The sequence below is a fragment of the Chlorocebus sabaeus genome, chromosome 10, assembly GCF_047675955.1.
Source record: "Chlorocebus sabaeus isolate Y175 chromosome 10, mChlSab1.0.hap1, whole genome shotgun sequence".
NCBI classification, from domain to species: Eukaryota; Metazoa; Chordata; class Mammalia; order Primates; family Cercopithecidae; genus Chlorocebus; species Chlorocebus sabaeus.
This window is the reverse complement of record NC_132913.1, coordinates 48386585-48401724: the sequence shown is the minus strand read 5'-3', so window position 1 is coordinate 48401724 and position 15140 is coordinate 48386585. Positions and strand designations below refer to the sequence as shown.

Below are 15140 nucleotides of genomic sequence, written 5' to 3'. Positions count from 1 at the left end.
CTGTCGACTCTATTGTGTGTGCTTTGAAGATGAGTTTTAAATAAAGGGAAGTGTGAGAAAAAGGATGAGAAGGGGAAATAAGGAGAGAAAAGTCATACTAGAGACATTCAAATTTGCTTCTAAGTTAGGAAAGAGAATTTAGAAGGTTGACATATCACTTCTTATTTTCTTTTCTTCCTCAAAATTATTTCTAGTATTTTCACAAAAGCAAAAACTGTAAGATGATATACTGAATTCAAAAACACAAACCCAGAGCAGGAAAGGGTTAGGAAGAATTAATAATTTAGATTTGGAAACAAAGTTTCTGCAATAGAAAATTTCAATGTAATTATTAAAATGTTTTGGATATCAATATTTTTTTCTTAAGAGTTTGTGTATTGGCCAGCCACAGTGGCACACACCTGTAATCCCAGCACTATAGGAGTCCGAGGCGGGTGGATCATTTGAGATCAGGAGTTCGAGACTAGCCTGCCCAACATAGTGAAACCCCGTCTCCACTAAAAATACAAAAATTAGCCAAGTGTGGTGGTGCATGCATGTAATCCCAGCTATTCGGGAGGCTGAGGCAGGAGATTCGCTTGAGCCTAGGAGGCGGAGGTTGCAGTGAGCCAGTCTGGGTGACAGAGTGAGACCCTGTCTCAAAAAAAAAAAAAAGTTTGTGTATGACACTTCGGAGAAAACTGAACTTTAATGAATAAATTTGTTGAAGATGTTTTCCTTTCTAATTGATATTCTACCAGGAAGTCTATAAAAAAGAGGTCTCCAAAGAGGAGTAATATAGAAGCATTAGATATAAAAATAGGGTATATATAATGCAGTTTCTAGAAAGAAAACCAGGAGAAGCAGTACATTTGCTCTGGATTGCAAGGCAAGGATTACCTGAAGTACTACACACAAACACGTTTTTCTCCAGTTCTCTAAGCCCTAGCCTACATTGGCCTGTGCCATTGTACGTGTGCATAATCACCATTTCTGTATGATAAAAGATGGAAAGAAAAGATTAAACATTAAAGGAATTCAGGGGCAAATTTTTAAAAAGCTGAGTAACAAATGCAGTTAAATTTATTTCAAGTTTCTCTCTTAGAAGAGGTGCTATGTGTTTAGATGATGTAAATGAGATTTGACTTTTCCCCAGAAATCACTTAGTAGTTAAATATGTTGACTAACGGCCTAATTTTTAGCTTTTGTTCAAATGATGAAAAACATGTTTATCATTTACCTATAAACCATTTTAAAGCTTTTACTTACTTGGACAATATATAGCAACTTAACAAACAAATGTGGTTTAAGAGACTTGCAACACAAAGTGTCTGGAGTGTTGAGAGAAGCTATAGGGGCCCAAAACTCAGATGATCCCTAAGTGGGCACTGCCCTTGAAGTCCAGTGTATATAAGATATAAACAGTGTAAGGATGGGGATGCCATCTAAGACCTAGACCTGTGAGATTAGGATTTTATTAGCTACAGAAGATCAGAAAGCAGAACAGAGTTCAAGTTCATGTACTGCCTGCCAAAACTGCTATACATAATTGAAGGAGGAGACCATGCATAAATGCCACTCACTGAAGGACTGTCTATAGAATAAAGTAAGAAAAAGGTAGGAAGCACTTTCTCCTCTGCAGCCATGATTATGTCACCTAAAAATGGTTATGGTAAATGAAATGGCTCATTCAAAACCCTCAGTTTTAGCTTTCGGTTTACATAATGTTCTCCCAAGTGACCTAGAATAATTCTGGCTCTTGTCTAAAAAGTATCCTTTTTCCATCAAAATCTTGTAGAAAATTTAACTTTACTTATCTATGCACACATAAACAAGATAAAGGCCAAGTAAGAACTTGTCTTCTTTTCTGTACTGGAACCTAAATTGTGGGCCCTTGATCAAGCCCTTAAGCTGAGAATTTTAATTTTTAAATTAAATTAAGGCCCTATATGTTTTATCTGTGCCATAAAATTACAGTTAGAATTTTTTTTTTTTTTTCAGATGGAGTTTCACTTGTCACCTAGGCTGGAGTGCGTGATCTCAGCTCACTGTAACCTCCGTCTCCCGCGTTCAAGCAATTCTCCTGCTTCGGCCTCCCAAGTGGCTGGGATTACAGGTGCCTGCCACCACACCTGGCTAATTTTTGTAGTTTTAGTAGAGACTGGGTTTCATTTTGTTATATAATTAGGACTTTACATTATTTTATAATGCTTGCTAATTGCTGTAGGTTTCCAAATCGTCATTTCCCCAACCAGACTATAGCTCCTTAAAGGGGATAAATGTTGTCTATTACTTACAATACTACTGCTATTGTTGTGTTTTGTTTTTTGTATTTCTGTTAATAACCAGCAAGGCTTGGCAAATAGGAGTTCAATAACTACTTCTTGTGTAAGTGATTGACAAATGACTTTTTAGACAACAACTTTCTTGAAACATGTCAGAGCTTCTATATTTACTTGCAATTGTCCAGTACAGCACATCTTACTGTTTGCAATTGCCAGCTCCACAGCTATATCACTGTTTATACTATTCTAAACCTAAAATATCTTTCTTGTTCCTCAAAGCTACCATATCTGCTGATCTAATCACAATGATAGCTATATTTGAAATCTGCAAACTGTTTAACTGACATCTTTCAGTAACAACTGCACTCATCATATACTTGAGTTTTTAACTCAGATGAAAAATAAAGACATGTATAAAGAATAAATTAGAAATATATAGGCATGAGAACACATAAACTCTATTTAATTAGTGAACTCATACCATGTTTACTTCATATTTTGGATCCTAGAATCTGAAATAACTTTTCAACATTCAATAATGTTAATTATTAAATCAAGACTTTAAGCCGGAAGACAGGGACAACATCTCTTTGCTCTCCAGTGGTTGGCAGTGTTAAGCATACATCATGAATTCAGAATTATTGGATAAATGATGAAAAGTAATTTACCAATATCACCAAATTTTTTGTCTTCTTTATTATTGCTTTCTACATATTTTCTTGCATCAAACCACCCGATAATTTTGTATAATTCTCCACAGGAACAAAAAGTGGCATAGAAAGATGAGGGCAAACAATTTCTGTCAAAACCTAGACACTCAAGATAGTATTTAGTTTGGCAACCAAACTATCTCGCAGAAGTAAATTATAAAAATCTCATTTCTGAGATTTTAAAAGTGAAACAGTACATTACAATCCTGGTTTTTAAAAAAGTGAATTAAACTGATAATTTACAGTTTTATATTTTTATAGAATACCTTTATATTTGTTACACAAATACAAAACCTGTTATTTAAATAGTAACTGCTAACATGGACATAAGTTACTATGTCTGACAATGGTGTTCTATAAACAAGAGATGAACAGTCTTTGTCAAGAATAATTGTGTGCATTTTTGTTATCTGCGTTTTCAGTTTTTAACATTATAAAAAAGAATCAGTAATATGCAACAATTTCTTAGTTCTCTAAGCATTGCTATTATTCTCCTCTGGAAAGTATATTCATATTAGAATTTTTGAAATTGTTCTTAAGATGATAGGCTACGATATTTTTTCCCTTTAATAATCACATGATTCAGGAAGTTAAATTCACTATTAAGTGAATATTAAGTTCCCTTACCTTTCATCAATATTTGTTGTAAGGTAAATTAAACTAAGTATCAGTCTCCTTGTCTCTTGATCTTTCACATCCTCTTCTATACACCACAAACAATCTCCAATACCTGTGTTGCTTTTAAAATACATCTGTGAAACTTTGATACTCATCCCTTCAAGGGGTGCAACTTAATTTCTTGCCCCACTATTTAGTGACTTGCTTCTAATGAACAAAATTAAGTGGAAGTGAAGGAATGTGACTTTGAGACTAAGTCGCAGAGGGCACATTTCTCTCTCTCAGATCCCTTACTTCGAGTGAAGTTAGCTGTCAGTTTGGGCAGACAGGCTCGTGTGGAAAGGTCTCTGGCCAACAGTCATGTGAGTGACCCATCTTGGAAGTGGATCCTCCAACCAGTTAAGCCTTCGGATGACTGCAGTCCTTGTCCACATCCTGACTTCAACATAAGAGACCCTGAGTCAGGGCCACCCAGGTAAGTCACTCCAGAATTTCTGACCCACAGAAACGCAGATAAATTTGTTGTTTTAAGCCCTAAGTTTTGGGGTGAGTCTGGAATAATATGAGAGATAATACAAAAGACTGTGCAAATTACTGTGGTGTACAAAAGACAAAACTAAAGTTGTCCATTAAACTGAGTATTTCCTTCCCTACTGTCTCAAGCAGAGCACTAAGGGTCATCTAATGATAGAGGCTTTGTCTTTACCTCTTTCTGTCCCTTTAGAAGTCAAAGGATTTTTGCAAGCTTTTTGTGTAGGAATAACATGAATAGAGATTGAACTATAAATTTCATGTCTCTTAAGTAAAATTTTCTAAAAGGGCCTCTTTCCCCTTCAAATATCCCTCTTTCCTCTACTTTATGTCTCTTTTTCCTAGGCAGCCAGAATGGCTATTTGCTAAAATGTCCACCTTTCCCTTCTCAAACATCCTGACAAAACAAAATCCTAAACAAAACAAATAGTCTAAAGAAAACAAATTATCAAACCACCCACCAAATAGAAGGAAGAAAGGACTGTGGGTGGCTCGTAGTGGCTTCGTTCTGTTACTGGTTCAAAGCATTTCTATTAACTTACTAATTCATTATAGAAGCTAGGCCAATTGACTGGGAATGTGATTTCTAGAAACAGATTAGTTTTGCAGAAGACCAATAATATTAAAGTATACTAAAAATAGAATAAAAAAGAATCACACCATCACCTTAACCATTTCTCTATAATGCCTTCTAGTTCTCATCCATGTGAGTATATACTCTTAAAAAACTGCAACCAACCAACATGGATTTTTTCCATTGTGGAAGAAACTTGAATATAGCTACACATTCAGAGTTCTTTAGGAAAGGTTTCACCTGTATTAGCTAAAGGTGAATTATAACTCACTAAGTATAGACCAACACATAGGCCAGTGGAACATATTTTAATTTCCATTGCTTGATGGGCCAGTATTTTTTCTAACATAGGCCTAATTTTTCACACTAAGCATACAGACAACTCTCAAATATTCAATACATCTAATATATCCATTCTTTTAGAATGTATTTTTTCTTTAATCCCTTATACGTTTAGTGCTCATTAGCACTTTGGCTAGAGATATATAAAAGAAGAGGAAGCTGAAATACAAGACAGTTAATTTTAATTTTTATTAAATGGTTACAAAGAAAATTGAGTTGATGAGCTATTCAAAGTATAAAAATGTGGCTATAACATAAATCTTTCCTCTATTTAGTAAAGATAATTAAGAGAACTCACTGAAGTTAGATTTATTCCTTATCTGGAGCTTTTCCTCTTACCATCTGCCCAAAACTATAGTTACAATCGATGTAATATTATTAATTCTTTGCACACAGGCTATCTCTGAAATGATTTCTGTTACTTAATTTCATCCCAGGTATCCAGATATATATTTCACAGATAAAATAATTAGCCTACAGAATTTAAACAAATATAATTTTTAAAGAGATTTCTGTTGAAGGTCTGCTGTTGATACTTGACTGAAAATAAACTCTAAAACTTTCATAAATAACAAATTATCCAAATTAAAAAAAAAAAACTATTACTATATCTTAGAGCTTTTCACATCATCCCTTTTGTTCTAACCAAAGTTTTATTTTCAAAACTACCTTCTACATAGTTTAAACTGGAGATGTCCTAATACTTTCAAAGGAATGCTATAAATTATTATTAAATTTGTGGTATAGTAATGGCATTTGGAAGACACTGAAACAGGAAGATTAGAAATATTGTTTATTTAAGCACTAAATTTATGTCAGTATAGTAATTCAACAATTTTATAATGTACTACAATAGGCCTAGTAACAAAATTGTATTCCAAAAAGTCAGAATCATTGTTTCTCAATTTCCTCTTTTGCAAAATAAACCTAGTATATTTCAATGCCATGGTTTCAGTGTTTATCAGCATTTTTAGATACATGGAAAATCGAATGGGGGTGAAGAAAACTGAATGACTCAAAGAATGGTTTCAAATAAAAATATATATAATAACGGGTACCAAGATAACTTCTTATTCTAAAACTTTTATTTATAGAGAAAAGCTCTCGAAATTGGATTTCTCAGATTTGATGTTAAATAATAAGATAGTCTTAGTTATGCAATCAGTAACTGAATAACCCTGACAAAGTGAAAATCTCCTACTTTATTTAGAAGGAAAGAAATAAATACAGCACTCTTGATTTAATTGTTGTTGATGTTAAGAAATCTTATTTGTTAAGAGTTCTTATTTTATTCAAAATATGTATCATCCCACTAAAAGCCAATTCATCTCATTAAAGATATCCTTTTCAAACTTATAAAATTTCAATGGCTTATGAAAACATGGAGAACAATATAATATACATATATACTACCGAGTTAACAAGTGTTAACATTTTGCATACCTACTTAGCTCTCTTCTATTAAAAAAAAAAAAAAAAGTTGCAGATATAACTGCTGAAGCCCTCATTATTCCTTTCTCAGGTATCACAGTCTCTTTTCTCCCCAATTCTGGAAGTGATCGTTTTTCTAAAGAAGATGTGTGTCCTTCCTGTCCAGGTTTTTATACTTTTATTACATATTTGTGTTTTCACAAACATTAACGTTATGTTTTAAAAACTACATAAAGTATCCTAATTAGTCAGGCGTGGCAGCATGTGCCTGCAGAATTGCTTGAACCTGGGAGGCGGAGGTTGCAGTGAGCAGAGATCATGCCACTGCACTACAGCCTGGGTGACAGAGCAAGACTTCATCTTCGAAAAAACAAAAACAAAAACAAAACAAAATAAAACCAACAACAACAAACTATATAAAGTATTCCCATTTTATCATTTTGTAATTTCCATCTTTACTCAACATTGCTACTGAAATTTCGGCAAATTAATATATATTTAGTATATTTTAATTTTTCTAAAGAGTTTCTAAAGATCAACTATTCTGTTATTGGTGGATATTTAGGTTGTTTCTAACCCATGGCATGAACGTCCTTGTATATGTCTCCTTGCGGATATGTATTATTTCTTTCTGTATTACTTCAATAAAGTTTTGCTTAAGCTAGTTGGATGGATTTGTTTTTTTTAAACTAAGCACAGACAATTGAAGAAAAAGCTAGAAAGCTATTTTCTAATCTGTCTTATTATTTACCTGATTTTAAACTTTTATTTATTTATATACACACACCCACACCCACATATATGTACATATGTATGTGGATGTGGCTTTTAATTATTTAGAGACAGGGTCTCACTCTGTTGCCCAAGCTGGAATGCAGTGTCATGATCATGGGTCACTGTAGCAGCCTTGATCTCTCAGGCCCAAGCAATCCTCCCACCTCGGCCCACTGAGTAGCTGGGACTACAGGCATGTGCCATCCTGTGTGGCTAATTTTTAAATTTTTTATACAGATAGGGGTCCCCCTATGTTGCCCAGGCTGGTCTCAAACTGTTGAGCTCAAGTGAACCTCCCTCCTTCACCTCCCAAAGTGTTTGAATTACAGGAGTGAGTCACTGTGCCCAGTCCTATTTCTTTGTTAAATCTTTTCTTTGTTGAAATGCTTGTGATGTAGAAAAAAAGTTAGTAGGAAATACAAAACCTTAGCCTTTATTTTACTTGAAAATAGTTCTTCTATTCAGAAATATTTAAGTCACATATTTATATACATGGAACTTCTGTTTGGAATTCCCGTGGTAGATCACTTCAGAAAAATAAAATGAGGAAGCTAGGTTACGCATCAGCATTTGAATGCTGCTTTCTGCAGAAGCAATGTCTACCTTTGGTAGTTTTTCCTTTGCTATTCCTGAAATCACTTTATTATGTGGCTGATCAACAGTCAAATTATTCTTCCTTGTTTCACTGTCTTCAAGCAGAGGAACACAGCCATAATTGCCATCTGCAAGACAAAAACCTCCTGGATATTAGCAGAAAACCCTTATTTTTGGTACCACCTGAAAAAGCAAAATACAAACTCAAAACCGTAAAGAGAATAGATTTTAAGGTAGGAGTTTTAGAAAATTCTTTAGGTAACAGTTACTTTGACAAGTTGTCCATTTACATTTTTTCCTTTCCACTAAACATACAAAACCCCTGCTCTCCAAAAGTCAGCAGTATGTAAAATATACAGAATTTAGAAAACTAGAAATATGCTCTTTGCCCCTGTCAGCAACAATTCAACTTTTATATAAGTCATATTTTCAGGTATGCATTTCTTATTTAAGATAATTATTTGTATTATGACTCCATGCTTATCATAGGAAAATTAGAAAATGCAGACAGCCAAAAAGAATAAAAAGTAGATGTTACCCAAATTTTTATCACCTGTGAATTATTCCAGTTAATACTTCTGTTCCTAAACACATAAATTGACACAAGAATCACCTTTTTCTGCATAAATGAAAATAACACTTATTTATGTATCCTGCTTCGTTCATTTTGCTATATATCATCAAAATATTCTTACAAGTTAATACCTATTATCACTTTTCTTGGCTACATAGCTATTCATATAGATCACTGTAACTATTGACTATTTGTTTCTAGCTTTCCATGATTAGAAATTATACTGTGATACACATCCTTGCATATATATTTTTGAGTACCTGAACAAATGTTTTCTCATGATATAGTCTTAGGACTTGAGTTTTTGGTTCAAAAGGCATAGATGTTTTCAAAAGCTTTTGCTGCTATTTACTGGCAAATTGCTTTTTAGAAAGTTTTATAAACTTAGAGTTCCACCGTATAGTATTAGTATAGTATAGCATAGTATAGTATAGTATAGTATAGTATAGTATAGTATAGTATAGTATAGTATAGTATAGTATAGGTGAAAGTCCACTTTCCCATATCCTGCAAGTGTTCATTTAAATAAATGTAACATATAACGGTACCACAGTTATAATATCAAAACTATTGAGAAACAATGAAGGAATAAAACAGAAGAACTCAGCTTACACCTTTCTTTTCACCAAGAGGTTCTAGAAATACATAAAAAATTAACATGCACATACCTTGAGTGGAGTTCACAAGAAGTAACTGTGATTTTAGCTTGTCAATAATAGTTTGTTGAAGTGACAGCTGTTCCTGTTGTTCACGTATTCTCTGCTCATAGTTCTCAGTCTGCTGACATAAAAACCAGTTAGCCTGATATTTACTGACAGACATGAACACATTATTTACCATCCATTAATAATATAAACAGATATGAGTTGCCCACATTGTCATTTTGCAGGTATTGTGATTTATGAGATACAAACTGGCTCCAGGAATGTACTTGTAATTGTTACAAACATCAGTGATTGAAGACACTTAAAGCATCGTAAAAGTTTTAAAGATTATCTTATTTGGCCGGGAGCGGGGGCTCATGCCTGTAGTCCCAGCACTTTGGGAGGCTGAGGCGGGTGGATCATGAGGTCAGGAGATCGAGACCATCCTGGCTAACACGGTGAAACCCCGTCGCTACTAAAAATACAAAAAAAATTAGCCGGACGTGGTGGTGGGCGCCTATAGTCCCAGCTACTTGGGAGGCTGAGGCAGGAGAATAGCATGAACCTGGGAGGTGGAGCTTGCAGTGAGCCGAGATCGCGCCACTGTACTCCAGCCTGGTAGACTGAGCAAGACTCCGTCTCAGGAAAAAAAAAAAAAAAAAGATTATCTTATTTAAAAACATATCAGTCAAGGATTCAATTTATGATTTCCTGATCCTTCAGTAAGGATCAAAACTGTAATTTAGCATTTATTCCTTAAAGAAAAAAAAAGCACAAATGAAACAACAAATACTATATTAAAGTGATTTTTTAAAAAATACACACTAACTTAAAAAATTAAGATTTTGTGTCTTTCAAATAAACACACGTCTAAATTTATTTTTAGGGTACACAAACACTAAGGAAGTGTTGATAAAAATCAAAGGGACAAATACAAATTATAAAATTATAATGACCAGAAACTTGTCTGCTAAGTTTTAAGAAATTAAGAGAACACCATGGTTGACCTTTGGTGTCTATCTTAAATGCCATAGTTTCCCTTATATTGTTAATCCATTCATTTTGCTATTTTATCGCAATGACTGTGAAAATACAGCAATGAAATAAGACACAAGTTTGTACTGAGGAATACAGATGCCACAAACCTTCAAGCAAATTTGAAACTGTTGTATCACAATTACCAAATTAGTACAGTCTTAAAAACGTATCACCAAACAGTAACAGAGAACTTTTTTTTTTTCTTTAACCAATTTCTATCCCTGGAGTGATAAATAAATGTTTAAGTTGCAAATTCCTTGAAATATAAAATGAAAATGAAGTTCTAATAATCTCAGAATGATATTCAGTAGATACTATTTGACTTTAAACTGATTCTTAAAGTTCAAAATTAGTGAAGCTCTATTATTTTCAGAGACCAATAAACTTAAAAATTTTAATAAATTACACAGCTGTTCATAGATTAGCAAATATAAATTAGCTTAAGAAATTAAAGCTGGCAGTGAAACCCCGTCTCTACTAAAAAATACAAAAAACTAGCCGGGCGAGGTAGCGGGCGCCTGTAGTCCCAGCTACTCGGGAGGCTGAGGCAGGAGAATGGCGTGAACCCTGGAGGCGGAGCTTGCAGTGAGCTGAGATCCGGCCACTGCACTCCAGCCTGGGCGACAGAGCGAGACTCTGTCTCAAAAAAAAAAAAAAAAAAAAAGAAATTAAAGCTGGGGAGGCTGAGGCAGGTGGATTACAAGGTCAGGAGATCGAGACCATCCTGGTTAACACAGTGAAACCCTGTCTCCACTAAAAATACAAAAAATTGGCCAGGTGTGGTGGCAGGTGCCTGTAGTCCCAGCTACTCGGGAGGCCGAGGCAGGAGAATGGTGTGAACCTGAGAGGCGGCGCTTGCAGTGAGCTGAGTTCACGCCACTGCACTCCAGCCTGGGCAACAGAGCGAGACTCTGTCTCAAAAAAAAAAAAAAAAAAAGAAACGAAAGCTAAATACATTTTCCCAAATAAAAGGTGAACTTTTATAAGTAATACAGTTCAAATATGAATAACTGACAGAGCTGATAAGCAACCCATGTGGTGTGTTGTCTTTGCACACTGCCTAAAGGCAGTCTTACATAGTTTCACATTCCCCACAGAATTCATATAGATTAAGTAACTTATACATAGGAGATGTTCAGTATATATTCACTGAAAAACTTAAAAAGGAAATACGGACTCCAATTACATTTTATTATTGTGAACAGAAGAATGAATCATGTGGGTCTACCTGAAGTGTATGTCCAATGAATATGTCTCAGAAATGATCACTGATACCCAAGTCTAGTCTAGGGCCTGGCTTCCCAGGATAAGACATCTTATTTCTGTATAAATTCACATCCAACCCCCTAGGAACAGTGTGGTAAGCTGACTGAATGAAGGACCCAAAAATCTAGAGCAAATTCTAAATACCTTAGACTGATCTGGGCTACACAGCACCACCAGGGCTGAAGAATCAGCAAACAAGTTAAGAGTCTTCTCCATATATTTCTGCATTAATTAAAGCTTTCTCCAAGAACTCAAAGTTCTTCACAAACATCAATCAATAAGTACCTATTTTTTCACTTTATTTTGATAGGTATATACACTATACGGTCCAGAGATTAAGTGACCAGTCCAAAAAACTTAGCAAGTTAGAGACAGGTCTAGAATAAATGTCTATGTTATTCAAGTCTCTATGTCTTTTTCTCCCACCTTGATGAAGAAACCATGTATTTTCTTTTGAAACCAACTCAGAAAGCTTCTGCCCGTTAATTTTTATCTTCTATTCTCTGGTTTAAAAAACATACTTTAGCACATCTGCATATATTATAATAAATAATCCTGAAAATGTATTCAACAGCTAGGAAAAATTAATGGATCAATGGCTATTTCAAGTTGAAGTTTTAACTACTTCTTAAGCTACTTAATAAAGTATTATAAAGGTTGAGCAAAGTCTACAATAATTTTAAAAACCAACACTCTGGAAGTATAATAGAGGAAATAGAACAGCAAGAGCCCATGTTTTCCTCCTACACTTTTCACATACTTACATTTAGCAGTTATAATGTTCTAGTCTAATTGTCTAATGTCTGATTTCCCTCTAGACTGAACTTCTCAAGGGTAGAGAGTATTTCCTCCTGGTATCTCCAGAGTATTACAGAGTGGCTGGCACATACTGGGATGCTCGGTAAATATTAGTTGAATAAACAAACTAATTAAGTTGTTAAAGAAATATCACAGTTGAGCATCCCATGCTGCTGCTCTGCCTCTGGAGTAGTCATTCTTTTATTCCTTTACTTTCTTAATAAACTTACTTTCACTTAAAAAAAAAAAAAAGAAATATCAGAAAAACAGATATGCTTTCAGAAATCATCTGGAGGAATGGAGGAATGCCTTTGCTTATATTTCTCTAAGGGAAACAGTAAAAACAGAAACAAGGTCAGTAGGTAAATACAACAAAGGGATATTAAGTTTGAGAAAATGGATGCAAAAGATAGGTAATATTTGAAGATTTTTTTTTTGGAAAAAAAGGGAAGCTTATATCATTGGAAAAAAGGTAGCAATTTGAGAAAATGCATATTCAGAAAAGAGTATAAAGATTTTGACCACAGACTGTCAGATGGAAAGTCCAAAAGGAAATATTACATCAAACTGGGAAACAACCAGTAGAATTTGGTTTATTTGCTGTTTGGAAACTAAACGAAACTAGTCTTTTTTTTTTCCTTTTATTAAATGCTTTTGTTCACAGAACATATCTGCCTAAACTTAAAACCTGAAAAGTCCTTTTACAAGGTCAGATTATTGCTGTACCATCATAGTATTTTTTTTTAAATACAATTACAACGCAAGTACATTCTAGCACTATCAAAGACCCCACAAAACAGAAAACTCACTAACAACCACATTGAAAATGTACAACAGCAATGTCTTGTCAACACTTCTGTACAGAGCACAGACATGACAGCTAAAACAGACAGAAGAGAAGATGCTTTTGACAGCCAGTGTGTGTGAATGATTCTTTGAGTCAGATGGCAGCAACAAGTTACCAACTAGGAGATCTGCATGACAACTAACCATCCATCTGTATCAAACACCATCTGGCCAAGATGACTCTGGCTTCTGTGTATTTGACACTCCTTCCAGTTTCAAAGACTAGCAAAACAAGTGGTCTACCAGCATCTAAATAGGTAAATAGGTACTTAGGTACTTGTGCTATAAGGTACTTTGTTTTTTATTTTATTTTATTTATTACTATATTATTTATATAGAGACAGGGTCTTGCTATGTTGCCCAGGCTGGTCTCAAACTCCTGGGCTCAAGTGATCCTCCCACCTTGGCCTCCCAAAGTGCTGGGATTATAGACATGAGCCACCACGCCTAGCCCATAAGGTTAACTTTGTATTCTTTGTGTTCAAAAGTAAAACTTAAAACACTGGTGATCAAATATAGCACACATCCTAAATTTATTAAAAATGGTTGCCCATACTCTGGATTATGATAAGCAAAAAAAAAAGTTTATTTTAAAAATTACCCTTTTATCCAGGCAAAATTTCAATATTTCCTCTTCAAAACTAAGGCAGCATATTTCCTATAATTTTGTGTAGATATCTGTTTAAGTTTTTGTGAGTGTCATAAATATTAAAATAGAGTTCCATAAATTGAATTTTTTCCTATTGCTGGTATTGAACTTTTTTTTTTTTTGTATTTTCCAAGGCACTTATTTCTTACCTAGGGAAAAAAAAGTTTAAGTGCCCTTAAGTCATCTATAATATTCTAAGTCAAACATTTCTTCTCCTCCTCAATAACTAATTTCAATATTCTAAAAAATATCACTGCTTTCCTCCAATGATTTATTAAGGAATTTAATAAATGTTGAGTGGATTGAAAAAAAAATGAAATAGTCCCAATTTAAAAACTTTTCAAATTATTCCAAGGTTAACAAAGAGAATGAAAGATTTACTGAAGGATTTGCATGGCTACCACAAATGTTCTCCATAGGAAGCTCCACAGTTCATGAAGGAAGATAATTAAATATTAATTATCCTAATACATAGCACTTTAGATAGAAACTAATTTATTTAGACACAATCTAATTAAAATACATCTTGAAATTTTGGTAAGCTAAGAATCAACTTCAATTTTGAGTTTTCTTTAAAAAGTATGAGATCAAATAGGATCAGCAACCCAGAGATCCTGGCTTACATAGGTCTTTCTTCAACCGTTTTCTGCCTACTAGGTTATAAGCCCTGTACGTTCCCACCCTCCAGTACCAAGACTTATCTAGAAGATCTGCAATTTGACAGATCAGATTTCCAATCTAATTATCTACTTTTAGGTGACAGTGCTGCCACCAATTTCTTAGCATGCAAAGTGGTAAACTGTGGCAAACTATTTTTATTTTACAATCCTGTGTTTCGGTCCTGATTAATTTACTTGCCTCTTTGAGCCTTTGGTTTCTTCCTCTTTAAATGAAAATTATATTTACCTGAAGGATTGAAAGAGACAGAATATATAAAGTATTTATCTTGCAATATGCTCGTTGGAAATGTTAGTTCCTGTCTTTTAACAATGAGCAAGGTATCTACATAATATCCAAAGCCGCGGGAGTGAGGCCAATACAGAGAGTTGCCATCAGGGCAATTCCTAGTGGAGTTGCCCAGGCAGGGCCACCCCAATACCCCAGACCAGCAGAGCCACCAGGGTGCAACTCCAGGCTGGGAGACCCAAAGGCATGCAACTCCAACACCAAGAAATGCAGCCGACAATGTGATGGAGAAGGGATGCCTAGAGCCTTGGGGGCCCAACTTTCACCCCCGTGTGTCCAGAAAATGAGAAATGGGAGTTAAAGACTACACTCAAGCTTCACGGTTTAATGTTAGCCCTACTGGGTTTGTTGTTGTTTATTTGAGGTGTTTGGATGTGGTTAGAACCTGTTAGCCCTTTGTTCTTTCCTGTTGCTCCATATTGGAGTGGGAATGTCTATCCTATGTCTGTCCCACTATTGTCTTTTGGAAGCATATAACTGTATAATTTCACAGGCTCACAGCTGGAGAGGAATTTGTCTCT

The 15140-nt window shown here is 34.7% G+C and overlaps 1 protein-coding gene across 4 annotated transcripts in view; it reads right to left on the bottom strand.

The window, feature by feature from the left end:
- Window positions 1-15140, bottom strand: part of TANK (TRAF family member associated NFKB activator) — a 103465-nt gene that overhangs the window by 23686 nt on the left and 64639 nt on the right. For all 4 annotated transcript variants that reach the window (XM_007965139.3, XM_073019757.1, XM_073019758.1 and 1 more), the window contains exons 3-4: window positions 9081-9189; window positions 7848-7966 (exon numbers count right to left, since the gene is read on the bottom strand). In XM_007965139.3, coding sequence (XP_007963330.3) covers window positions 7848-7966; window positions 9081-9189 — 228 coding nt within the window. The remainder of the gene's footprint in view (window positions 1-7847; window positions 7967-9080; window positions 9190-15140) is intronic.